The 27,631-nt window shown below is 41.7% G+C and overlaps 2 protein-coding genes across 2 annotated transcripts in view; one reads left to right on the plus strand and one right to left on the minus strand.

Moving 5' to 3' along the window:
* The first annotated feature begins 1,793 nt into the window (after window positions 1-1,793).
* nmur3 (neuromedin U receptor 3) lies at window positions 1,794-16,073 on the plus strand. Its single transcript, XM_059329520.1, has 3 exons — window positions 1,794-1,947; window positions 3,163-4,093; window positions 15,240-16,073. Exons 2-3 carry the CDS (start codon window positions 3,250-3,252, stop codon window positions 15,668-15,670), a joined length of 1,275 nt encoding a protein of 424 aa, XP_059185503.1. The 5' UTR covers window positions 1,794-1,947; window positions 3,163-3,249; the 3' UTR covers window positions 15,671-16,073.
* A 3,284-nt stretch (window positions 16,074-19,357) lies between these two features.
* The window catches only part of lactbl1b (lactamase, beta-like 1b), a 41,277-nt gene continuing 33,003 nt past the window's right edge, over window positions 19,358-27,631 (minus strand). Inside the window, exons 7-9 of the mRNA XM_059328371.1 lie at window positions 27,023-27,270; window positions 25,914-26,019; window positions 19,358-21,426 (exon numbers count right to left, since the gene is read on the minus strand). Of these exons, the coding sequence (XP_059184354.1) occupies window positions 20,448-21,426; window positions 25,914-26,019; window positions 27,023-27,270 (1,333 nt within the window). The 3' untranslated portion in view covers window positions 19,358-20,447. The remainder of the gene's footprint in view (window positions 21,427-25,913; window positions 26,020-27,022; window positions 27,271-27,631) is intronic.

Raw genomic sequence — 27,631 nt, forward strand, 5'->3', positions numbered from 1 at the left:
TAACCTAGCCTAAATAAAAAGAGTGGAAAAAAAAGCTAACTAGTGTCTTCATTTCCGTGCTGTGGAGAGTAACAGAACCAACAGGGAAAAAGTTAACACATACACACACGCACGCACGCACGCACGCGCACACACACACACACACACACACACACACACACACCTCAACCCAGGTGCACGGAAGTGCCACGGCTATCTCCCCCAAACAGTGGCATGTGCCGCGCCATCTACCCCAAACAGCGGCATGTGCCGTGGCATCTAGCGGCATGTGCCGTGGCATCTCCCCCAAACAGTGGCATGTGCCGCGACGTTAGCGGCACCTCGCTGCGGCATCCGGGGGTGCCACTAGAGATGCCGCAGCGAGGTGCCGCTGCCACGATTTGCCGCTGCCACGATTTGCGCTTGGCCTTACTCCATTTTCCATGGTTTTCTTGATAATGATCATAATCATTTGGTTATGATCAAGAAAACCACAGGCATTAAATGAACAACAAAATGAAGAAAAAGGGTGATCTAATATTTTTTTCAAAACCTACCTACTGTGCAATATTTTTCAATGTGCAATACTTGGCAACATGCAATAGTTGTCTCTAGGGGTTTATTATACACCTCCTGGTGAAACCTAGACACATCATCAGTGATGTAACCTGGGGTCATCGGGTGTTTCAGGTCTTAACATCAGACACCCTCGCCCAGGCGATCCAGCCGAGGGTGATCAGTCCCCGGCTTGTGTCTAGGTAGCTTGTGTGGCCCATTGATCTCCCCTCTTGATCCACAGCCATCTTGATGCCTTCTCAGCAGCATCAATGGTGTTCCTGATGGCTTTCTTACTGTGCAGTCTCAACATCTTGAGAGCCCTGCAGAGTGACTGGCCTGCAAACCCACGGCATCCAACCTCAATGGGGTTACACCGGGTCTTCCATCCATTGTTTCTGCATTTGCCTGCCAGCTCTTCATACTTGGCCCTCTTCCTCTCAAATGCCTCCTCCATCCGGTTTTCCCAGGGCACAGTCAACTCCAACAGTATCACCTGCCTTGTTGATTCTGACATGAGAACCAAATCCGGCCTGAGTGTGGTTACTGCGATGGTCTCTGGGAACTTGAGCTGTTTCCTTAGGTCCACCTTCAGCTGCCAGTCCCTAGCTGTGGCCAGGAGCCCCGCTGCTTGGCTTGAGCGTTGTTGTGGCTTCTGTCCAGCTTTAACAAAGCTGGTGGAGTGCCTAGCTGGCTGTTGTTGCTTGCTGAGAGAGATCCCTGTGCAGATAGTATCTGCTATGACCGTCAGCACCTGGTCGTGGTGCCACCAGTAGCGGTAGCAGTATCTTTTGAACTACCTCAGCTTTTGCACAAATACTTAATTTTTAAAAAATTACTCTCTCATTCAATATTTTTCACATTTAATTTCTGCCCCAAACTGCAAAAATCTCGTCAGTTATTTTGAAACAGATATTTTTTCCTATGCTTTATTCTATGTTTATGTGCAAGACATAACCCTTCTGACCCATCGTCCTTGGTACACAATTTCCTGTTGAAATTTAGAGATACTATAGTATTTATTATTCACCCAGAACGTGTCTTTTGTTGCTGAACCTCCTTGAATGACGAATCTTCTACGTGCATTCCCCCCGAATCAAACGTTTCAAACCACATGGGTGAAATATATGAGGCAGATGCATGCTCTCTCTCTCTCTCTCTCTCTCTCTCTGCACCTCTCTCTCTCTTCTGTACCATCTCACAGTTCATTCTGTGTCTGAAGGAGGACGTGGCTGCAGCGTCTGTCTCCTCTTCTCTGCGGCGAACCAGAAGCGAGTCCAACTTTTGCATTTTAGTTTTTTATTATTCGCCTAATTTTTATTCATTTTATTTGCGATTGGTTTCCCTCGTTTCCAATCATGAGCGCACAGAGAGCGCGTTATAAGGAGCAGATTACCAACCTGCAGCGTCAAGGTGAGCTTAATTCAGATTGTAAATATTTTGAATAAAGTTAGAGCCTGCTAGTGTGTCACCACCCTTATATATCCTGTATTTTTTGTTTTGTTTTTGACGCCTGTTTTTAGGTGTTGAGCTGACATGAATTTAACCTTAAATTCCTCAAAATTAATCCTTAGCTATTAAACCTAATTTTAAAGGATAATTACATGGTTATGATAGTAGGAATATTGAGTCTTTGAGGTTAACTCCAACAAAGCAGCTCATGCTGTATTAGTCACATAACCTTGGGTTTGCAGAGTGATGCATGGAATTTAGACACATAATTAACCTTAGAGAAGAAGTGATTAGCATCTATCTATCTATCAGTGCTGTGTGTGTAATGACAATTATCCTCAACATTTACCGGTTGATGAGAATGGTTTGAATCACATTAGTGTCTGGGTAAAAGCAATAATCCTCAGCACACAGGGGGAATCTGTCATTTGCAAATAAGACTAATTTGTTTTCTTTACCAAACTGATTTTTCATCATCCATAACCGACAGAAAATGTCTTTGTCTGACTTTTTATGTCTGTGGTGACTTTATTTGCTGTGGTGAAATATTATTGACATTCGGAACAATTAAATCAATCTCCAGCATGACCCATAAACACATGCAAAGTGTGTTTTGGTTAAAGAGTGATGCATTTCTGCACCAGATGGTCGTGACATTACCAGGATAACATGTTATCAATGTGCCCTGAAAAGACTTGGCTCCTTTATTTCCTGCTGGTGTGGATCCATCTCAAAAATGACTTAATTGTTCCAGTGATTTTTCCAAATATTCTCTTATTTCAACTAATATCTTTTGGGGTTTATGCTCTGATAAAACAAGAAATACTGTATGAAGATGCCATGTATTTGATAAAGACAGTTATTAAGGAAAATATTGGGCAGGTTAATCAGTAATTGTTAGTTGCAGCACCAGTGATATGTACTTAAATATCACACTAGCTTTATTTAAAAACGACAATTTAAATCGTATCAAGGTTAAAGCTTTGAATCATTTAATGGCTTTGGTTTAAAGATAATTGGGGCTCATGTTCTGGGAATATGTGAAGCACTTTGAGTTTAAAAACTGTGATTTCTAAAACAAGAAGAAAAAGAAATGGTAAACTGAAGTTTGACCCCAGTAGGAGTAAACACAGAGTTGCTCTTTTTTGTTTCATCTCTTTATTTTTCTCTTTATAGCTGGCCCCTGGTGTTAAACGAACCCAGAAATTGGCACAAGATGTGTTGATATCTCCTCGCCGTTTCCTCCAGTCTCCCTCTTTTGAAATGGAGCTCTCTTTGCAGGGCTCCTCTTCAAACGTCTCCCAACTGTCCTACAACACCAGCATGCTGCTGAACTTCACTGGGAATTACACCAATGACCAATTCACTGAGGTGAACCTTTTTGACATCCTGGGTCCAAAACGATCTCCCTTCTTCTACCCCGTGACCAGTGTTTATTTTCTCATCTTCCTCACCGGCTTGGCTGGGAATCTGCTCACATGTGCGGTGATCGCGAAGCACAAGAAGATGAGAAACCCCACCAACCTTTACCTGGTGAGCCTGGCCGTGTCGGACCTCCTTGTGCTGTTGTTCGGGATGCCTCTGGAGATCTACGACCTCTGGCAGAACTACCCGTTCCCCTTCGGCGCGTGCGGCTGCTACTTCAAGACTTTCCTCTTCGAGACGGTCTGCTTCGCCTCCATCCTCAACGTCACCGCTCTGAGCGTGGAGAGGTACATAGCTGTGGTGCACCCGCTCAAAACACGGTACCTGCTGACTAACCACCACGCCAAGCAGGTCATCACTGTGGTGTGGGTGGTGTCGATGACCTGCGCCATCCCCAACACCTCGCTGCACGGCATCTTCTACCTCCCGGAGAGAATGGAGGAATCGGCCATATGCACTGTGCTGAAGCCCCTGTGGATCTATAACATGGTCATGCAGATCACCACCGTGTGCTTCTATTTCATGCCCATGATGGTGATCAGCGTGCTCTACCTGGTCATGGGTCTCCATCTGTGGAGGGAGAGGCAGCAGCCCAGTGGGAACCTGGGGAGGAACTGTAGCAGCAACATGCGGAGGAAGATCAGCATGAACGGGCGCAGGAGGCAGATCAACAAGATGCTCAGTGAGTTATTTACCCTCCTCAGAAAGTGTCTGTTATTGTGCAAGATTGTTGTGATTTCACAGCAGATTGTGTCATTAATGCAAAGACATGCTCCCAAATGCTAACCGTGAGGAAAACACAGAGCAAATAATGCTCGAGGATTGTCAGTTCACAATATGGATCATTTATATTCTGAAGGGACTCACAACTTATGAGCTCTGTGTCTTACAGTTCATCCACCACACTGTAAAGCCCCGTTACTCTAAAGGGATAATTGATTTCTTCTACAGAGTGTGTTTGATTCCACACTAATCAATGCATCATCTAAAAAACCTCCCACCACATGAAACAAAATAATAGGTTGTATTGAATCCCAGTGGGAGTCGCCTTGAAGGTCATGACAATCTTTTTTCTGATTTTCGTTCTTATTGTAATTGATGGAAATCCCTATAAACCTAATGAGCAGCCCACACACGATCAGCAACAGAGCAGCTCTGTGCTGGCTGGGCCATTGTTTCCCTGAGTTGTGCTCAAAATTGAAATTATTTGTACTCTAACCTCTTTTACTGCTGACCTTTCAAAGTGCAACCAATGAGATAACATGGCACACAATGTCTGTCGCACCCATTTTGGACGTTTTCACACTATTAAATGAACATTAATTAGTGCTGATTGGCCCGTAAGTAGTGCAAGTTGGAACCTACTTCACTCTAAGTATTGAGCAGTGTTTCTCTTAAACATTAGCCGAAACATTTGTAAATAAATAATCAGCATTAAAAAATGCCTGAATAGGAGTTTCTAACCAGCGTTTCAGTCCTTATGTTATGTGTGAGTAGTTGTCTGCTCCACGTGCTGGTAGGTACAGCAGGTAATTATCAGCTCATTCAATGGGCTTCTGTTTTAACGTGTATTGTTGGCTGCGTCCTCAAGTGGCTGTAGTAATTATGAACAAGGCCGAGGCGGAAGTGACATTACAGAGTGTAGCACCCCATAATGTCATAATTTCCTGATAATGTAATAAAATTTGCACTTAACTCGATCGGAAATGTAATAAAACCCAATAATGTAATAACTTCACCAATAATGAAATAAAAAACCTGACTGATATTGTAATAACATTTTTACCGATGATGTAATAACTTATTGCATTATTGGGAATTTATTCCATTTTCAGGAGGGGTTTTGTTGTTTTGTGTTTATTTCATGAGGTAGCGATTTGTTGGAAATCTGTGAAGAGGTACGTTTAGGGAAGATTTACCTTGAGTCTCAGAAGCTTATCTGAGCTGGTGAAGTTATTAAATTATTTGGTTTTATTACATTTTCAATTGAGTTAAGTGCAAATTGTATTACATTTTCAGGCGTTATTACATTATCAGGAATTATTACATTATAGGGTGCTACACACCGTAATGTTACTTCCGGCTTGGCGTCGTTCATATTTACTACAGCCACTAGAGGGCGCAGCCAACAAAACACCATAGACTGTATAAATAATGGACGTAGTCACCATGACGTCACTCGTTGGTTTGTGGCCCGTTGGAAGCATCGAGTTCAGTGTTATACTCTTCGCCATCTTGTTTCCGATACGGGGAGCAGACCATATCTGGACTGTGGAGGAGCGAGACGGATCTGACGATACTGACTACAGCCTCTCTACACCTCAACCTGACTGAGAGAAGTCACTACTAATTCATGTTAGCATTAACTGGAGCATTAACTGGGATGTTAGTTTTGGCAAAAAACAAAAACAAAATGTATGTTACTTACCAAAGAAAAATGAACAGAATTAACTACAGCCACTAGAGGGCGCAGCCAACAATACACGTTAAAACAGCAGCCCATTGAATGGGCTGACAATTACCTGCTGTACCTACCAGCAGGTGGAACAGGCAACTACTCACCCCTAACAAAAGGACTGAAACGCTGGTTAGAATCTATTATCTATATATAACCTATTTTCTGGCATTTTTTGCTGATAATTTATTTGCAAATATTGCGGCTAATGTTTAAGAGAAATACTGCTTATCAGAAATCAAATTTTGGGTGTTTTGGTGTTCCTTTTAAATATAAACTCAGTGTGTTGAAACTCACATAATTATATTTAATTGAAGCTCTAGTTAAGATCTAAACATGTCAGGCTTTATAGAAATGTGAAGAACATTATGCCCAAATCATCTGAGATATTCTTCCTTGGGTTTGAATATTTCACTCAGTGTGAAGATCATGAAGCTTCAGTGAAGAGCTGGAACGAGATGACAGAGATTATGAATGGGATTCTGTCTCAAATAACAACCTTGAAGCTGCAGGCTACTTCAAAAGAAAAATTAAAACAAACTGTTTGTTAAAGGGGAGAAATCGATAAACTCTGTTGTTGGGAAAAGAGAGAGACTAAGTTTCAAGTGTTTGCCACTCTCACTTTTATAAATATCTCTCGCTGTGAGGAGAGCCACCAAGCTAAGAAACAAAGTCAATCAGCTTGATGCCATATGCCCACCATGGTAAACAGCCAAACAGTCTGCAGCAGTGCCTACAGTGAGAAAACACCCCGTGAGCTTTATGCATGGCTTATAAGCAAAGGAATGTAATGAGGGCTGTATCACCAACCTCTGCTGCTCTGAGTAACTCATTTAGAGCAAAATAAACATTAAAGACTTTATATACTTGAAGAGAAGTGACTTTTTGTTCAGTTTTAATTTATAGGGGATATCAAAGGAAAGTTCATAGGACAATATTTATCATCTTTGTGTAAATTTAAATGATTATATCTTCTGCATTTAATTGAAAATAAAGTTTTCAATGATGTTTTGGAATTTCTGAGGGCATATATTGTGGCAGTGAAAGTAACATAATATTTCTTTTGCTGTGGTAAAGAGTGGCAATTACAAGAATAATTTAAGTCGCTTCAGAGATGTCACAATTAGGCGTGTTTCCATTTAGTACTTTCTGAGTACTTTTCTGAAAGCGTGTTTTCCCCTCAGCGTCCAGTCTGCAGCAGACTGCAAATGAATCTCGGAAATCGCCAAAATCGCCGCTACCTGAGCCGCTTACTGGTGAAGTTGGGCGGATCCTCTCTCCCAAACCACACCCATAGCGGCTCACTAGAGGGAAAAGTACCTAATGGAAACACGCCTATTAACAGGACTATGTCGAGGTAGGGCAGAGGGAGGCAAAGGCCACCCCTGAAATCTGATTGGCCATCCCATGTGCCTGCCCTTTATCCTAATCTATGATTAGCTGTTTGTCTGGTCAGAGGCTGGATCTTAGTTTGATCCAACTGCTTGATGCATTAAATTTAAATTTTGGGACTGAAAGAAAATGTAAGACACTGCAATATAAGTAATGAAAGTAGATATGAGTAGTGAAGAGAGAATTAATTAAACACTACTTACTCTACATCAATGGTGGAATGGACCTAAGTACATTTACCCAAGTGCTGGACTTAAGTACAAAATAATAGGTTGTATTGGATCCCAGTGGGAGTCGCCTTGAAGGTCATGACAATCTTTTTTCTGATTTTCGTTCTTATTGTAATTGATGGAAATCCACATAAACCTAATGAGCAGCCCACACATGATCAGCAACAGAACAGCTCTGTGATGGGTCGGCCATTGTTTCCCTGAGTTGTGCTCAAAATTGAAATGATTTGAACTCTAACCTCTTTTACTGCTGACCTTTCAAAGTGCAACCAATGAGATAACATGGCACACAATGGCCGCGTTTCCCAGATTCGCTCGTTCTTAAGGACTTAAGAAGGCTCTTAAGAAGGGTTCGGCTAAGAAGGAGCGCTAAGATAGGGGTGTTTCCCAGATGCGTTCTTAACTGCCTTCTTAAGATCCCGCCAAAGAAGCTTCTTAAGAAGCTCTTATTGGGAGCTGTCCACCGCCGTGGTGCTGAAATATAAATCAATCGATGCCAGGCAAATCGATCACCCACCACTTTATCAGCGCTTAAGTCACCCCACACACCTGTGCAATAAGGCTACGTGTGTGTGTGTGTGTGTGTGTGTGTGTGTGTGTTTGTGATTACAGCTAACAGGTGTATCCGAGTAGTAATCAAGCCATTAACGCATATATACCCCACTGGCGGACCTCGTCCCGCGTGGTGGGCATCCTGATGTGTCTCCGGGCATGGCGCAGGAGGATCGGTGTCACGGCTGCCACACTCCGTGAAACCGGTGCCTTGCTGAGGCCGGTGCCGTCCCCCACCACCTCCAGGAAGCTCCCCAATGCGTAAAAACGCAGCGCGGCCAGGAGTTGCACCTCCGGGCTGAGGGCAAAATTGCAGCGGGTTGCCCTCTGGATGTGTGGTGACACGAGCGTGACGAGGCGGTGGATCTCCTCCAACGACTGCACAGCCCGGTCCGACAGCACGTCGAGTGGGGAGAAGTGCTGACGCACATAAGCGTTTATATAAACCGTCTGGCTTCGCGCACGGCGACGCTGTTGGTTCGCAGCGAGAATATGCTGTATTGCAGCCATGGTGTCTCACACGCGTGGACTTCGGCAACGCCTTTATATAGACTTGCAGGTGGAGACCCTCTTGATGAGGTTCCAGCTGAGTTCAATTACATCTGTCAGTTTCCCTCATATCTGTGAAATACCACAGGGTTGTTGATGTTTTTATAGCTACTGTAAACTCATATGCAGATGCCGAATGTGTGTGAAAACGTAAGGAGTGATAGTAATGATGATTTATTTTATTTATGTAGCTCGCCCTGACCCACTCTTAACAGCCTTCTTAGCGACCAAACGCTCAGTGCAGCCGCATCAGGGAAAGTTATATCGGACACAAAAGAATACTAAAACCCTGCGTAATGATGAATGTGCGCTCATAGCTGCAGAACATTGACGCAAGAAAAATAATAGCATAAGAAGAAAAATAACGATATAAAAATAAAGAATTGCCCATGTGTTCCTGTAGCTACATAAATAAAATAAATCATCATTACTATCACTCTTTACGTTTTCACACACATTCGGCATCTGCATATGAGTTTACAGTAGCTATAAAAACATCAACAACCCTGTGGTATTTCACAGATATGAGGGAAACTGACAGGTGTAATTGAACTCAGCTCATCAAGAGGGTCTCCACCTGCAAGTCTATATAAAGGCGTTGCCGAAGTCCACGCGTGTGAGACACCATGGCTGCAATACAGCATATTCTCGCTGCGAACCAACAGCGTCGCCGTGCGCGAAGCCAGACGGTTTATATAAACGCTTATGTGCGTCAGCACTTCTCCCCACTCGACGTGCTGTCGGACCGGGCTGTCCAGTCGTTGGAGGAGATCCACCGCCTCGTCACGCTCGTGTCACCACACATCCAGAGGGCAACCCGCTGCAATTTTGCCCTCAGCCCGGAGGTGCAACTCCTGGCCGCGCTGCGTTTTTACGCAGTGGGGAGCTTCCTGGAGGTGGTGGGGGACGGCACCGGCCTCAGCAAGGCACCGGTTTCACGGAGTGTGGCAGCCGTGACACCGATCCTCCTGCGCCATGCCCGGAGACACATCAGGATGCCCACCACGCGGGACGAGGTCCGCCAGTGGGGTATATATGCGTTAATGGCTTGATTACTACTCGGATACACCTGTTAGCTGTGATCACACACACACACACACACACACACACACACACACACACACACACACACACACACACACACACACACGTAGCCTTATTGCACAGGTGTGTGGGGTGACTTAAGCGCTGATAAAGTGGTGGGTGATCGATTTGCCTGGCATCGATTGATTTATATTTCAGCACCACGGCGGACAGCTCCCACTAAGAGCTTCTTAAGAAGCTTCTTTGGCGGGATCTTAAGAAGGCAGTAAAGAACGCATCTGGGAAACACCCCTATCTTAGCGCTCCTTCTTAGCCGAACCCTTCTTAAGAGCCTTCTTAAGTCCTTAAGAACGAGCGAATCTGGGAAACGCGGCCAATGTCTGTAGCACCCAATATGGATGTTTTCACACTATTAAATAGACATTAATAATATTATTAATAAGTAATAAGTAATGTATTGGAACCTACTTCACTCTAAGTAGGTGGAGTAGGTTATTGTAAAATTTTAGAAAGAGGACTGAAATAAAATATAAGATACTGCAATATTAGTAATTAAAGTAGATATGAGTAGTGAAGAGAGAACTAATTACACAATATTTACTCTATGTCAGTGGTGGAATGAATGTTTTGCATGTACAAAATGATAGTTCTGTCTTCAATACAATTTTTTTAGGTCAGCCACATAACAGAATATTAAGTAGTTAAAATTAGCCTTACTTGGACAATATGCTTCTTAGATAAATGCATCGAAAAAAAATACAATACAATAATGCATTTGGAATATATAAAACATTTAGCTGACAGCTTTAGTTACTTTTCAGGTTGAGATATAAAAAAAAAAAAATCAATTTAAGCTTTTTTTTTTTTTACACGTTTTTAAATTAAACCAAATATAATTATATTGGTTGTTTAAAATGAGCCCTACCTGGACTACAATAAAATTATTTTTTTCATAAATGCATCAATAATAATAATATTACAATGATATATTTAGAATATATTTGTAAAAGAATCTGAGTGGGTCCATTCTGCATAACTTCTTCCACCACTGCTCTACCTGTGTGCATACACGGACATACTTTATGCCAGGCCTGGCAAAACATCTGCACACCACTGAATATTAAGCACCTTAACTTTAAGTGAGTGCAAATAAGTACACAAGGCCTGCAGCCAATGATTATTTATTTAAAAAAATCTGTCAGTTCATTTTTCAATTAGTTGATAAATTACAAATTTACAAAGTAGTGGCATACTTCTCCTCCGCCCCAGGAGGCCTATTTTGGATTGCCTAATTGGATTAAAGTCCAAACCCCCAAAATATTCAGTTAACTTTCATATAAGAAAATCATCATATCCTCATGTTTGACAGGTTGGAAACATAAAATGTTTGATATATATATATTTTTTAAATGATCAAACAATGATCAAAAGAGTTGTTAATGAATTTAGGGTGAACTGACTTAATAATGTCTATTACAGTAATATATATCAGCACCAGCAGCATCTAAGTGAATATTGGCGTGTTTTATTACCTTCTGTAGGTTACACTCGTGTATTTGTACCAAGGCCTGTCACGACAATTACTATATCGACTTATGCTGCACAATTCCAGAAAGTTTGGTACGAAGTGTCACATTTTCCGCATCTTCCAGCTTTTCATATGTTATTTATAATAAAAAATAATATATTTCAAAAATATTTATGTCAGTGCAACTGTTAACCTACGGAGCCCCTAAAGGGACATGGTGAAAAATAAAAAAAAACTTTGGTATCTTGGGAGAGACTTTTCTCGTGCGCACAAGAAAGTATCTCGTGCGCACGAGATAGTTTCTCGTGAGCACGAGATACTTTTCTCGTGAGCACGAGATGCATATTGCATGCGCGCATGGTGTCTGTAAGAACACCCTCTGCATTTCAGCTTGTTTCTGTATGAAAATTACATTACAGGAGTTAGTTCGGCAATATTTTGACCTGGGGCTTCATTATAAGGACATTGCTGCTTTACTTGAAAAAAAAAAAAAACGACAGTTGTTTTCCCAAGATAACGATATAATTAATTCGAGATCTTGAGAAAACAAAACAATAGTGTAGTCCAGACGCGTTGCCAGTAATGTAATGTATTTGTAACCCGGCCCGTGTGGGATGAGCCTCTCCACACCCTGGGACTCTGCGTTGTGTTGTTTGTGATGATGAAGGGCGGAGGAGGGACCAGTCGGACACGGGTGGTCGTTATATTGCGGCTCGGACCGCGTCTTGCTTTATTTCTCACAACGGCTGGCAGCTCAACCTTAAACAGTACAAGTAAACACTGGCGTGAGACAACAGAAAGATTAAAGGCTTGTGTTGTGTCCTTACTGATTTCCACAGTAACTGGTTGCCGGAGATCTGCGCAGTTTCTGTTACGCGTGAGCTGTCCGTGGTACTGAAACAGCAATCGCCGTTAATGTGATAATTTTCTGTCTGATGCAGGTCTATGTTATGCTGTACGTTAACACTTTATCGAGCCTACTGATTGGGTTCATCTGTAGTCGGCACTTTGTGCAATAAAATGATTTATTGTGCCGTGCGATAGAGCCGATACGCATGTTTTGTCTTTACTGTTGTATTGTGTACAGCCTTTATAAAGCTCTGTTGGGAGAGCTTGTGTGAAATATTATTTCTGCCTTCGCCACTGGTAGTATTCCCTCTGGGTCCAAAACGGATTGCACTACACACACAAAGTTTCTAGTGACCCGCAATCCTGCTGATCTGCATCTCTCAGTCATCATCTGGTATCCATGGAGACACCCGGTGGCGAAGGCAGAAATAATATTTCGGGTGGGCCAGTACAAAAATGGATGGGCCATCTTTTCCCAGAAAAAGGACTCGTAAAAATGTAGAACTATAAAAATGACAAATATAGACAAACTGGAAAAATAGTGACTATTTTACTTTGCAACATTATGCATTACAAAGGAAATGACAGCAAAACACTGCCTATAACACAAGCTCTCCCAACAGAGCTTTATAAAGGCTGTACACAATACAACAGTAAAGACAAAACATGCGTATCGGCTCTATCGCACGGCACAATAAATCATTTTATTGCACAAAGTGCCGACTACAGATGAACCCAATCAGTAGGCTCGATAAAGTGTTAATGTATAGCATAACAAAGACCTGCATCAGACAGAAAATTATCACATTAACGGCGATTGTTGTTTCAGTGCCACGGACAGCTCACGCGTAACAGAAACTGCGCAGATCTCCGGCAACCAGTTAGTGTGGAAATCAGTAAGAACACAACACAAGCCTTTAATCTTTCTGTTGTCTCACGCCAGTGTTTACTGGTACTGTTTAAGGTTGAGCTGCCAGCCGTTGTGAGAAATAAAGCACGACGCGGTCCGAGCCGCAATATAACGACCACCCGTGTCCGACTGGTCCCTCCTCCGCCCTTCATCATCACAAACAGCACAACGCAGAGTCCCAGGGTGTGGAGAGGCTCATCCCACACGGGCCGGGTTACAAATACATTACATTACTGGCTACGCGTCTGGACTACACTATTGTTTTTTTTCCTCAAGATCTCGAATTAATTATATCGTTATCTCGGGAAAACAACTGTCGTTTTTTTTTTTCAAGTAAAGCAGCAATGTCCTTATAATGAAGCCCCAGGTCAAAATATAGCCGAACTAACTCCTCTAATGTAATTTTCATACAGAAACAAGCTGAAATGCAGAGGGTGTTCTTACAGACACCATGCGCGCATGCAATATGCATCTCGTGCTCACGAGAAAAGTATCTCGTGCTCACGAGAAACTATCTTGTGCTCACGAGAAACTATCTCGTGCTCACGAGAAAAGTATCTTGTGCTCACGAGAAACTATCTCGTGCTCACGAGAAAAGTATCTCGTGCTCACGAGATACCAAAGTTTTATTTTTATTTTCACCATGTCCCTTTAGGGGCTCCGTAGATTGGCGAACCAGTGACACGATGACGAATATAAATGAAAAGACGGAGCTCTGGGATGACAAATGTTTGTGACCTGTTGCTTTTGAAAAAAAGTGTTTGTTCAGTGTTTGTGCCGTGTAACAAAGAAGTGTCAGGAGTGAGTCTTATCTTTCTAATGAAAAAAGTTTATAGAAGTTATGAGTGAGTCTGCCCTTGGAACTTTCACGACTCTCTGTTCAAAATAAATGAAAAGAAAGAAGAAGATCCTTTGTGCACCGTTACACACCTATTCATTTCAAATGTTTCTAACCTGCAATCAGTGGCGGTTCTACACAGGGGCCTCCAGGGGCCACTGCCCATGTGAAGAAGCCCTTGGCCCCTGCTGTGGCCCCTGTGTCAAATTAATAATAAAAAGATCAATTTATAACGATGAATGGCGGAACAATTCTGACCTATTTTTTGTTCAAACAATATCTCATTGGACACAAAAGGAACCCAGAATGTGTACATTGTATAATAGTTTCATTGTGCAATAAAAGCCTGTATTAGTAAATAGTAATTAAAGTAATTGTGCACAAAATTGAGAAATGTCAGTGTCGTACAAAAATAACTGTTTTGTTGTTAAGTCTCATTGTTTCAACCAATGTATTTGTAGCTCCAAATACACTTAAATTAGATTTTTTAGTAAGCTAATATAAAGGTTTTGAATGCTTAAATATCATCTTTGCTGATTCTTAATGTCCTCTCCGATTAAACACTGGCCCTTCCTTGGCCCCCACAGTAAAACTGGTCTAGAACTGCCACTGGTACATTCACTCAAATGGTCTGAAATTTTCATTAGTCCTTTAATTAATTCTCGAGGAATCATTGAGGGCAACCCCTCATTTACAATGATGTCGAGAGCACAGAGAAAACACAATGAATTAAAAAATGGCAAAGATGATATTTAAGCATTCAAAACCTTTATTTTAGCTTATTTAAAAATCTCGTTTAAGTATATTTGGAATCAAATACATGGAGGTTGAAACAATGAAGTTACCAACAATAACAGTTATTTTTGTACGACAATGACATTTCTCATTTTTGTGCACAATTACTTTTTAATTAATTAATTTTTTATTTTATTTTGAAAGTGCGGTACAGTGAGACTTTTTTTATATATATATATATATATATATATATATATATATATATGTATATGTATAGACAAGCTTTTATTGCACAATTAAACTATTATACAATGTACACATTCTGGGTTCCTTTTGTGTCCAATGAGATATTCATTCATTCATTACCATTAACCGCTTATCCGCAATCGGGTCGCGGGGGCTGGAGCCGATCCCAGCTGTCATTGGGCGAGAGGCGGGGTACACCCTCGACAGGTCGCCAGACTATCGCAGGGCTGACACATAGAGACAGACAATCACACTCTCATCCACACCTACGGGCAATTTAGAGTCCCCAATTAAACCTAAGTGCATGTTTTTGGACTGTGGGAGGAAGCCGGAGTACCCGGTGGGAACCCACGCTGACACGGGGAGAACATGCAAACTCCACACAGAAGAGCCGCAGGCGGGAGGCGAACCGGCGACCCTCTAGCTGGAGGCCCCTGTGTAAAACCACCACTGACCTGGAACAATAACTAAAGCTCCTTCTCTCTGCCCTGACCCTCTAGCGATCGTGGTGACGGTGTTCGGAGTGTGCTGGGCGCCCTTCCACATCGAGAGGCTCCTGTGGAGCTCCATCAGCCAGTGGACCGACCTGATGCACAACATTTATCAGTATGTGCACATCGTGTCGGGCATCTTCTTCTACCTCAGCTCGGCGGTCAACCCCATCATCTACAGCCTGCTCTCCACGCGCTTCAGGGAGTGTTTCCGAGAGCTTGTTTGCTCCCAGGCGGAGGACAACAGCTCGGTCAGAGACTCGCCGCCGTTCCCCAAGATCTTACTGGAGCCCTCGGTGTCCAGTGCCAGAGCTCAGGCTGAGGGTAAGGACTCCAATGTTTTCATCCCTCTGCTGTCTCCGAACATGACACTGAGCCTGGACACCAGAACACTCACGAGTACGTGTAAAGAGACGCCGTGCAGGACCTCCGTGTTCTAACTGAATAAGCTAACAAAGACACCGCAGTTTTTAGGTATTATATCCTTATTCCCAAGATCATAAGATTGATACCACCCTCAAATATAAAGTTTAGTTCGGCGTAAAAACTGGAAGCAAGGAAACAGCAGGCCTGGCTCTGTCCTAAGGTAATGTAAATAAAAAAACAAGCCACAAGCAGATGGTCTAATCACACTAATTAACATGTTACTGCACATCCGTTCTGTTCAAGCTGTTTTTCAAGAAACAAAACAAAAACCCCTGAAGTTTAATGAGTGAAGTAAAAGATAAAAGTTCTAATCCTGTAATCTTGTATTATCTCTTGTAAAAAGGTTAATATATGTTAAAAAAAGGAGTATTTTTATAACAGAATCCCTCTCTTTACTTAGTCTAAAAAATGTGAATATACAGTCATGGGAAAAATTATTAGACCAATATTTTTCTTCAAGTTCTTGTTAATTTCAATGGCTGGAACAACTAAAGGTACATTTGTTTGAACACATATAATAATAACAACAAAAATAACTGATAAGAGTTTAATTTAAGAGCTGATATCTAGACATTTTCCATGGTTTTCTTGATAATAACCAAAATCATCATCAGAAAAACATGTTATCATTACATTTGTCCAAACAAATGTACATTTAGTTGTACCAGGCATTAAAATGAACAAGAAATTGAAGAAAACAAGGGTGGTCTAATGATTTTTCCATGACTGTATGTTAAAAAAGTAGTATTTTTACAACAAAATCCCTCTCTTTACACGGCCCAAAATACTTAAATATATTTTTAATGGCTTATTGAACTATGAAAAAGTTACATACATTTTACAAGAATGTGATTTTGATCACAACTACCTAACCCTGCACACCATTTGAACTTGTCACTATCTCGTGTGACTCAATAACATTTAGTTTAACTCTCTTAAAACGTAACATTACTGAAACTGAAGATATTCCAACTTCTGTTTACTTTACAAATTGTGGTTTTATGGGACCAAGAAAGATGTTTTTTTAATGCATTCAACAATAAGATATGTTTTAATTTGTGAGATTTACAGGTGCTGATAAGTGGACAGAGCCAGGATAACTGTTTCCCCTTGTTTCTAGCCTTTATGCTAATAACTGTCTGCTTGCCCCAGTGGTATTGATATTCTCGTCTAATGCCGAGGTCACATTACATGACTTAAGCCCTGATTTTTCACTTGCTGACAGTTTTTGGAGCTCCCTGTTGGCTCGGTGCTCACAGATCGATCCTTGAACACTATAAGTGAACCATTCAAAGCTGGAGCCAAGATGCTCATCAGTGCATTGTAAAGGCTTCCCAGATATCTAGCAGGCTAAATATCTGGGTACCTGTCGAGGATGTGAGCTACAGCCCAATGAGAGTGCAAGAAACGGGTTGAGGGGATGCCTGTAACAATAGGAACTTGACTGTATGTCTTACATTTGCAGCACAGACCAAAGTCTTTATTGCACCAAAACAAAACTGATTGGAGTCATCCATTCTGTCCCATGCATGGTATTATATTACTTCCTGTGCTTTTTCGGGGAAAAAAATGTAGTTTGGAGATCAGATCTGCTCATCTGGGATTATTTCTGGTAAAAGAGCTTGCCGTGTGTGACTTCAAGACGCCGTCGTGTAGTGTGAACTCAGCTTAACTCCAAGTGAAAAATGCTATTTCCCAAAATGTGAAATTGTTCTTTTAAACGACTAAGGGTGCTACCACAACCCAAGTCCACTGGTTAGTGAGAATCAGTGTGCAATTGATACTTTTGGATCATTTTGTATTTAGTCTGGCTTGCCTTTACTGTGCAGAAATGCGAGCGGACCAAATATTTAAAAAAGTTTTGCGGAGGGGCATGTTCGAAAGCAGAGGGCTTGAAATCTACTTAGTATTGTATCTCATTGGTAGGAAGGCTGGAGGTGGAAAATGTTAACACGGAAATAAACAAACTAATATGGAGTACCTCTGATTCTACTGGTCGTAATCCTGCTCTGGTGTTCCTACCACACGATGGCCCAGATGTCAAGCAAATATCGGACTTCAGCGGGAGTCAGTCCTCACCCAGTTGTGTTGCATCTGTCGCTCTGTGCACATCTCACAAAACACCTGCACAGGTTGCTCACAATCAGCTGGTTCTTTTCTGGGTTGGATTACATTCACAGTGCAATCAAACTGCATGAGAGTTCGTTTGTTGACGGACCGAGACCCTCTCTCGCAAGTCGTCTCTGCCTGGTTGCTTTGGTCTGTAACAGAGTACGATTACAGCAACCAAAGGAACCATAACAAGGATTTAACTGCACCAGAGTTCCACTGACCGGACTAAACTCTAGTGTGTGAAAGCGCCTAAACTGATGCACGAAAGGGTCGGTGTGGCTGCAGGTTTTTGTTCCACCTGACTCCAATTATTCTGTCTTCACTCTAGTGATGTGTTAGTCTTTTAAGTGAACGATGGGAGCCGGCTCATGTCTGTCGTTTACTTTTCTCGTTAGGAAAAGTACCTGCAGTTGCTGCAGACGCTGACTACGGGTGTCACATGCATGCTGTGCGAACCAGTCATGTGAGAATTGACAAGGATCATACCACCAAGCAGGGAGGGGCGGGGTTGGCAGCACTGAGACAGTGACAGGAGGAGGGGGAGACACGCAGAAGTGTGGTGCAAAGATGAGTGAAAATCGAATAAGAAGTAGCATTTGGATGCATTTTACACTTGTGACAACATGAAAGCACAGTGTAGGATTTGTGAAGTGAAGCTCAGCTTTGTGTAGCAGAGTGGTTCTTCAAGCAAGTTAGAGAATTACAAGGGATTCTGTGTTCAAATACAAATCACAAGTCAAAACATCGCTTAATTTGGCTGAATTATAAAAGGTATAAGTGGTAAAATGAAGAGCCATTTGGGAGCCAAAAGAGCCAGCTCTTCTTGGTGAGCTGAGCCAAATGATCTGGCTCACTAAAAAGAGACCAAATTCCCATCACTACTTCACTCAGTTGACTGCAGGCACACAAACCCTTTCACGGACCAGTTTGAAGCCCCTGTTTTAAACTATTACATGTAATTAAAGAGCTTGTACGTGTACTTTTAATTTTATTTCTTTGTTCCTATGGATAATCTTGCTCAACAGTGCCTGCATATTCCACCTGCTGTCTTATTCTGTAACTGCTGTATGCCTTAGAGGGGGAATGCAGAAAGGAAAAGTGGGACAATATGAACGACAGCATGTTGTATTTGAATATCTTTTTGCTTTTAATCGGAAAATTGATGTGTTGGTGGGCAGCAAAAAATCAGGTCGAATCGTTCTCCCGTGTTTCAGTGGAACTTGTGAACAAAAAAAAAGTAATGCTATACTGTAAGCTCCTGGGCTTGTTTTGTCTCCTGCTGCACGGCCAGCCATTGTGTACATGATTTGATTGACTGGTTAGCTCTTGTTCACTGTGAATGCAAAGTTAAAACTAATTATGGCTATTGTACAATGCCTGATTCAAAAGAAATAAATGTTGAAGCTGTCCACATGAAGCTTTATTCTTCTTTTTCTTTTTTTTTTTTTTTTACCAACCTGTGATTACTTGAATTGTTGGTTTGAGGAATTTATTATCAATGCTGCAAGTTTTATTCACCATCGTGATTACATTGTGTGAGGCTGTTTTTATGAAAGCTGCATTAACCTCAGCTGAAATCATCTACACAAGGTATTGTTTCTTTGTAGGCAATACTGCATGACCCAAAATGATTTTTTACTCGCACCATCAATCAGTATAAGCTTTACTCTGTAGGCTGTGACAACATTACATTACATAGCTGAATGCCAGTTTCAACATTTCCATCCACAGCCGGATAAAGTGGATACAGCAGATTTATTTCTTCATTCATTCCCTCGATTTTGCTCATTGCACCTGGTGCTGCAAGACAAAGCGACATTTCCATTATCCGTTTCCATTTCCAGCACATCTCCGCTCTAATATAAAAAGGTAAAACATCAGCCTTTGTCACACAAGAGTTATTTTCGTATACGCTTAAATCTGTCATTTTCCTGCAGCAGTCAGAGCCGTGTATTATTCATATTGGTGTTAGAGGTCCGGAGTCCATTTTTAGGGATTAAACAGGAAAGAGTCACACGGGCAACCAAAAGCCTCTCTGTCCTTAATCGCCTCTTATGAAGGGAGCAGAGATGTTTTGCATCTTTTATGCATAATTCTTGACATTTAATCAGCCGTTATGTCCCCGTGGCAACATCCGCATTAAAAAAAAGAAAGTAATCTATATTCCTGGGAGTCATGAACGTGTCCTGATGCTACCTGCCACAAACATAGTTTATAGCAACAAAGAAATGTTTTTCCCTGAACAAATTTAGGTTGAATATGTATGAGCAGATTAGTTCATGGAATTGCAGTCGTGGCCCGAGAATTGAAAATGAAAATCTATGTAAATGTTTATGTAATTGAGCACAATAGGTGTGAGTTTTTAGCTGCTCTCTCTCTCATTAAAAACTCGAGGAGGGAAGAGACAAAGACGATGAGACTGCGGTTTAAATGAAGGCAAGAGAAACACATGCACTGCATCACCATAATGTGATTGTTCATCTGGGATCCATAATGAAGGACAGTCATATACATCACTCAACGGAAACAGTAATTCATTTTCTGGGCGAGAACATGTCGCCGCCCCAATTTGACCGCCAAAATGAGAGTTTCCATTAGGTCTTTCAATATTCACAGCCTCCTTTTTTTGTTTATAGTCTTTCACACATCCCAAGGACACAGCAGCTGTCTTTAGGCAGTTCAGCTGGAGAAAGACGGCCTGCGGGCTATTCTCACCACATTGTACGTGTTCAGTCCTGGCGCGTCGAAACCAGGAGACAAACCGCGTTTGTCGAACGTGTAGAAGTTAAACAGTTGGCCATCTTGGGCTTCTAAGGACACCGAGGCCGTGCCGACTCGCAAAACACACGGGTACTCTTTTTCAAAAACCACTCTGAAGACCCGGTCGACAAGGTAGTTGAGCTTTATTGTCCTGTACTTCTCTGGGATCAGCTCTTCAATCTGAGGCCCGAACTGCTGCATGACGAGGACGCCGTCTGGTGCAACTTTGATCTCGTAGAAGGTGATGTTGCTGTAGGTGAAGAAGCCGACGTAAGGTTCTGGGTTTGGCGGAGGGTAAAGGATCTTCTTTGCCTCCCTGAAGGCTTTTTCTATGGCTGGTATGATGTGATTGTAGGCCTTGGTGACCACGTCCTGGTTCTGAGACCGGCTGCCAGCCATGAGCACCACCAGACCGAGCTTCAGTCTGGGCACCAGGGAGAACGTGGCAGAGTAGCCGTCCAGATCGCCATCTTTACGCACCATCTCATAGCCCCTGAGCTCGTTCACCTCCCACGGCGTCCCAGTACGGTTGGCAAAGTAGTCCTTGTCGCACCTGAAGAGCGGGGTCAGCATGATCTTCAGCGAGTCCGGCTCCAGCATCTTGCGGTGATAGGCTCCCAGCAGCATCATGGCGAGCTTGGCCAAGTCAGCGGCCGTGGAGAACATCTGACCCGAGGGCCGGTACCAGCCCAGGTCGTAGAGCGGGGCCGGCTTCCCGTTGGAGTAAACCCCCACGGCCATCTGGCCCTGGAGCCCCGGGGTGATGTCGAACCCGGTGTCCTCCATCCCCAGCCGGTCCAGGATGTTGTCCGTGATCCAGCGCTGGTAGTCGACGGCCACCACTCGCTCGGCCATCACGTGAGCCAGCAGAGAGAAGGCCAGGTTGCTGTAGTGACATCTGGAAGGAAGCAAATAAAACAGATGGGGTTAGAAAATAAGAGAAAGAAACTATTTTTCATGTTGAAACTCTGGCTTAAATAGAATAGCCTCAGATCAGAGGGAAATTAATAATGGTATTCTGGGAGTTGTGCTTAAAAATGTTCTTTCAAGCTCCAGCCAGCAGCTGCTTTGCTTTGCATAAACACTGAAAAGTGCAAGCCCAGCTCCATCTACAGGTGACAGAATCTGCCTATCAGCACCTCCAAAACTAATTAAGACGTTATGTGATTGTTTGAAGATGCAGTTTGTAATTCATGGCCACATTCTCCGAAAAAATAGAGGGCCACACTTCACCTTGTGCAAGTAAAGCATCATTTACTAAATGCAGCGTTGACATTCATTAAGACTGTGTACAGCGAGACTCACAATAAACCTGCAAACCATTAAGGCTTATTGCAATGCAGCGGGCCCGGGTTTAAATCAGGCTCAGAGCCCTTTCCTGCAGGTCCTCATGTATTCAGATTCCTTACTTCAGTAAAAGTACTAATACCACACTGCAGAATGACTCCACTACAGTACAAGTCCTGCATTCAAAACTTACTCAAGTTAAAGTACAAAAGTGTCAGCATCGAAAATGTTCTTAAAGTATCAAAAGTAAAAGAATGGCTCCACTCAGGATTGTTTTATATATTCCATTTCCATTTTGTTTTAATCTTGTCAAGGTAGGGCTCATTTTAACTACTTAATATAGTGTTATGTTTAATTAAAAAAATAAAAGAAAGAAGTCCAATCAGTTTAAATGTATTGTGATTTTAATGTGAACTCGACCTGATAAGTAACTAAAGCTGGCAGCTAAATGTAGTAGAGTAAAAAGTACAATATTTGCCTCTTAAATGTAGTGAAGTAGAAGTATAAACTTACATAAAATGGAAATACTTAAGTAAAGTACAGATGCCTCAAAATTGTAGTTAAGTACAGTACTAGATTCAATGTACTTAGGGTGCTTTCACACCAACAGCAGTTGGTGCGCACTAAACAGTCCATTCGGACCAAAAGCTCTTCATTCCAACATTGATCTCAACCACTATCAAGCCAAACAATTACCAAAAAGAGAAAGAAAAGAAAAATATATATACATATGGGGAGCTTTCCGAATTGTTTCCAAATATTTTCATTGTTGCATTTTGTTTGTTTGCATTTTTTGAATCGTCATTGTTTCTGAAGCTGAAGCATGTTGCCTGTAAGAGAAATGTTCACTGTTGAAGGGCGTATCACCTTGTTGGCCACCGTAGTTTATGTGGCTGGGAGCACTAACTTCAGATTGGAACTGCAAATTTTCATAAATTTGCTTCAAACTCTGGTACAATACATTCAATAATGGCATTTACATTAATGACCCTGTTTCCATTTAGCAGTAACATGAGGTCTATGTGATCCAAACACAAGTGGACATTGGGAGGTGGTTCATGTGTCCACATTCAGATACTGAGAACAGGTCTGCGACTCTTGTCCACATTAGGGACTGCCTACTCACCTGCCACCCCCTGACCGATCGATCTGTGTATTTTTTAATGATGAATGAATTACTAGGTTTTATCCAAAACTTATTTTAACACAAAACACATTTAAATGTGAACATTAAATATTAAATATTAAATATTGAACATCGAACTCCTTGACGTTTTCTCTACAGTTTAATCTCAGTGGAGTTAGTTTCACAATTGACAGGACTAAGTCTCTTTTCGTCCTTTCAAAATAAAAGCGTCCGTTATCAAAACAGGCTTTTGCCATAGACTGTATATAAATAATGGACGTAGTCACCGTGACGTCACCCATTGGTTTGTGGACTGCCCGTTGGAAGCCTCGAGTTCAGCGTTACACTCGTCGCCATCTTGCGTCGCCATCATGTTTCCGATACGCAGAGCAGACCATATCTGGACTGTGGCGGAGCGCGAGGGATCTGACGACACTGACTACACGCATCTCTACACCGGCAACCCGACTGAGAGAAGCCGCTGCTAATTCATGTTAGCATTAACTGGAGCATTAACTGGGATGTTAGTTTTGGCTAGCAAAAAAACAAAAACAAAATGTATCTTTCTTACCTCAGAAAACTGAGCAGCGACTCCTTGAAGTGTCTGTTAGTCCAACCAAATGCTGAACAAGACATTTTACTGAACAAAACTTTCAAATAAACTGTCATTAAGTGAAAATATAGTGTGAAAGGGTCAAAGTTATGAGACCAAACCGCTAAACGTCCTCTTTTCTATCTATATAACGTTATATATAACTTTATTGACACGTTGCCGTGGATACGCTCTGCTTCTCTCCTGGTGACGGCTCGCCTTGTCAGTGACCTGTCAATCAAAGCTAGAAACGCCCCAAATCATACGATTCTTTATCTTCTATTTTCTTCTAAATGTGGCCATTATTAGAACTATTGACATCAAATTGTCTTGAAGAAGATTTTTTACTAGCGATTGAGACCATAATGTTGTCCCTGAAAAATTTTTCTGAGGTAATAAATCAAGTGAGAAGTTTTCAAATTTAGCACTGAAATGAATGGGCAAATTTCTTTTGCAGCCAAACTTAGCACCCCCTATTGGAATTTTCGGTGAATTGCAGGCCTTATGCACTTCCTGGTGGCTTCCATGCTCAGGCACGGAGATTGCCGCCTGGCTTTTGCACAGTACTGTATAGATATTTTATTTTGTGCATGTATGCATGCAGCGACTAATTGATTAATTGATCGTTAACATTAAAGCGATGAGGAACTGTAAGTTGCACATCTGTCAGCTGCACACCTGTCAGCAGCTGTGCTTCATGCAGACGTTTCTCAAACTTTATTTTGTAGGCTAAGGAAGATTCGTATCACAGCCGGCCGATATACGATTAAAAACAGCAATGTATTTTGTGTTCAAACGGAAATGATGTACGTGTTAATTTACATACAGAGCGAAAGCTGGAATCAGATCACAAGTGGAATCACTGAAGACGCATGTGGAGACGCTGCTGCTGCAGGTGAGAACACACAGACTGAGAGCTGATCACTCAGACCACATGTTGCTGCTAAATGGAAACTGGGTCAATATCTCTGCCAATAGAACAAATAAAATAAAATAGATAACCAGTGAGACTTCTGGAAGTCAATGTTTCTGTTTAAGAAAGAGTCTGGCACATTTACCACTGACAAAAATTTTCACACACACAGTTTTTATATGGATTAAACTAACAACATTCGAGACGCTGATGGTTGGATTTATGGACTTTTTTGCAGTGCCAGGCTAGCTGTTTCCTACGGTGGCCCTGGGAGCTCACAGCGATACAACTAAAGAAAACACATGCAAATACACAAAACACAAGCAAATTGAGAAAACATCATCAATTTGACAACACAATGAAGCATTTAGAAAACGCGCTGCAAATACCACAACACAACAGAAGTGTTTCCAGAGGACACTTAAAAGTGATGCACATGTCTGGACGCTTGTGATATTATCACGTTATTTCATGAAGATTATTTTTTGGCATTTTACTGCTTTATTAGATAGAGACAGATAGAAAGGGGGAGACAGAGGGGAAGACATGCAGCAAAGGGACCTCAGGCCGGATTCGAACCCGGGTCCTCTGCAGCAAGCACACGGCCATGTGGTAAGCGCTCTACTAGCCACCGGGACGCCCCATTATCACGTTATTTCAAGATAATTATGATTTCACGGTCTAAAGTTTTAACGATCATATCGTGCTAACGTTAGCCGGCGATGTATAGTGTGCTAGCGTTAGCGGACTAGCATGACCAAGACCAACTCGGTGCCGTTGAGAGCGACCGATTAAAACGTGTTTCATTCATATTTGATTTGTTTAACTACAATGTGATTGATACGGGCTAGCGAGCTAACGCTATATATATCACGTTATAACATGAAAATATCATTATCATGAAATAACGTGATAATTTCACGTTCATATAGTTATAATTAAAATTATTATAATTGAAATTATAATTATCTTGAAATAACTTGATAATATCACATGCGTGTGCAGACATGTGCATCTATTATGTGTCCTCTGGAAACACTTCTGTTGTGTTGTGGTCTATTTGGAGCACTTTTTCTTATTGTGTTGTGTTTTGGTCTTTGCATCGCCTTTTCTAAATGCTGCGCCTGTGTTGTCAAATTGATGTTGTTTTTTGCTTGTTTTTTGTGTATTTGCATGTGTTTTCTTATGTTGCAGCGCTGTGAGCTCTCAGGGTCACCATATGTTTCTAATTGTTTTTTTAACTCTTCAGTGCTAAGCTACTGCGTAACTTTATGCTTACTGTGCAGACATTTCTCCAGAAAAGGCTATTGCCTCAAACAGAGAAAAATTGCCAAATATATGTTGTTGTCAGCAATATATGAGGCCCTCAGTGGTAAAAGCATTTTTCATGCAAATTATTATCCCAGTTTGCACGATAAAAATGCACATATTGAAGCAGTGAAATCAACGCAGCATAACTAATCTTACTTGGTGCCTGGGTCTGCCACGAGGACGTCGTCTTGCAACAGATTGATTGCAGATTGCGTTTTTCCTTTCCAGAGCAGACTCGTGGCTCGGAGTCTCCTGGGCAAGCCTGCATCAGCAGCACATGACAGCAAATATTACAGAGGGATTGTTTTTGTATGCAGAGGACGTTTGTTCTTCTTCTTTCTTTCTTTTTTTTGTTCTTTTTTTGTTACTATAATTCATCAAACAGAGTGAAGCATTTTATAATGAAAAGCTTCTTCAGATAAACAAGTGTGTCTTCATGCATGATGATTGTCAAAAGCAACTTTTTTTTGCTGTGTCAAGATGAGGTTGTCACTGCTGAAAGACTGCAGCATGACAAATATCTGAAGAGCTCAGATACTGAATGAGTCATTTCACTGCTGCAGGTATCCATTACAACCTTTCAATACAAACTACAACATTCATTTTATCAGTGGCTGTTCAAATCAGTTACTTCTGAGGGTAAACAGTGAAACCTCACAATTTATTAGGAGGATATTTGTGTCATTAACCTTAATCAGCACACATTTATTTTGTCAATTCATTGATTGACTGTTTAGAGTGTAAAAGGTCAGAAAATAGTCAAAAATGTCCATCGCAAGGTGGTCTCTTCAGATTATTTTGTCTGATCAACTGTCCAAAACGTTGATCAATTATCACAATTAATTAACAAAAAAGGTGCATAAACTGCAATAATTTTCCATTCAGATCTTTGACCAGTTGTCTCAACTTTAAAATGTAGAAACTAATAATAAAAAAACTTTGATTACAAAGCTACATTATGCTACATTTAACTAGCATATTGATCAGAGAAAACTTTATGAGGAACACAGAAACTTTTCTTTTATTTCAGTGTTTGTTTAGATTCAATAGGTCAACTCCTGTGGATTTAGACGTGTCCATATTCAGCACCAGAGTCATAAATAAAAACATTTCACCAGCTTTTTCAAATGCAGCAGATGCAGCCAAAGATGCATGTTCTGTTCTCCGGGACGTGCTGTACGTTTAAGAGCTGAGGGACACGCCGTATCTAATTAGATCTCAAAGCCTTGTTTATATATCCCAGCAGCTGAACCTTGTGTTTATACCTGAGAGCTGGCTCGCCATCCTGCGCAGAGTGACTGAGGAGGAGCGGATCTGAACCTCCCCGCTGTCCAGAAATATCAGGCCATCTGTCACGTACTTCAGCTCGGAGTCTCTCGTCTTCCCCAGAGGATTCTTGATGGTGAAGTTCTCCACGTATTTCTCCAGAGGGTCATCCAGGGAGCCGATCTTCCCGTCCTCCCACAGCTTGTACAGCATCAGTGTGGGGAAGATCTTTGACAGGCTTGCAATTCTGAAAGGCAGATATCAGAGAAGAGAGAGAAATACTTTATGAGGCACATGGCAACGTTAATTATGATGGACAGTTTGTTTACTGCAAACTTCAACTCGTGTCTCCCCTCCTTGCTTTGTTTTTTCTTTCTGCTTTCCATCAAATCCCCTAAATATGTCTTCTGCCTTCTGCCTGTCTGTCACTAAAAAAACAACAACTATATATGTTGAGGCAGGTAAAGTAAATGTACTGTGTATGGTCACTATAAATTTTATCCAGTAACAACACGTCACTTAAAAGAGCAATGTGTAATTCAATCAGACTTTATCAATCAGACTTTATGTGTATAGCACTTTTCATACAAAAGAAATGTAACACAAAG

Source organism: Centropristis striata, chromosome 3 (genome assembly GCF_030273125.1).
Source record: "Centropristis striata isolate RG_2023a ecotype Rhode Island chromosome 3, C.striata_1.0, whole genome shotgun sequence".
Classification (NCBI taxonomy): domain Eukaryota; kingdom Metazoa; phylum Chordata; class Actinopteri; order Perciformes; family Serranidae; genus Centropristis; species Centropristis striata.

Excerpts from the sequence above, each read along its gene's own strand:
- nmur3 (XM_059329520.1), top strand. The coding sequence starts at position 3,250 with ATGGAGCTCTCTTTGCAGGGCTCCTCTTCAAACGTCTCCCAACTGTCC. Across the intron at positions 4,094-15,239 it reads GCAGATCAACAAGATGCTCA|CGATCGTGGTGACGGTGTTC; the intron begins GTGAGTTATTTA and ends CTGACCCTCTAG.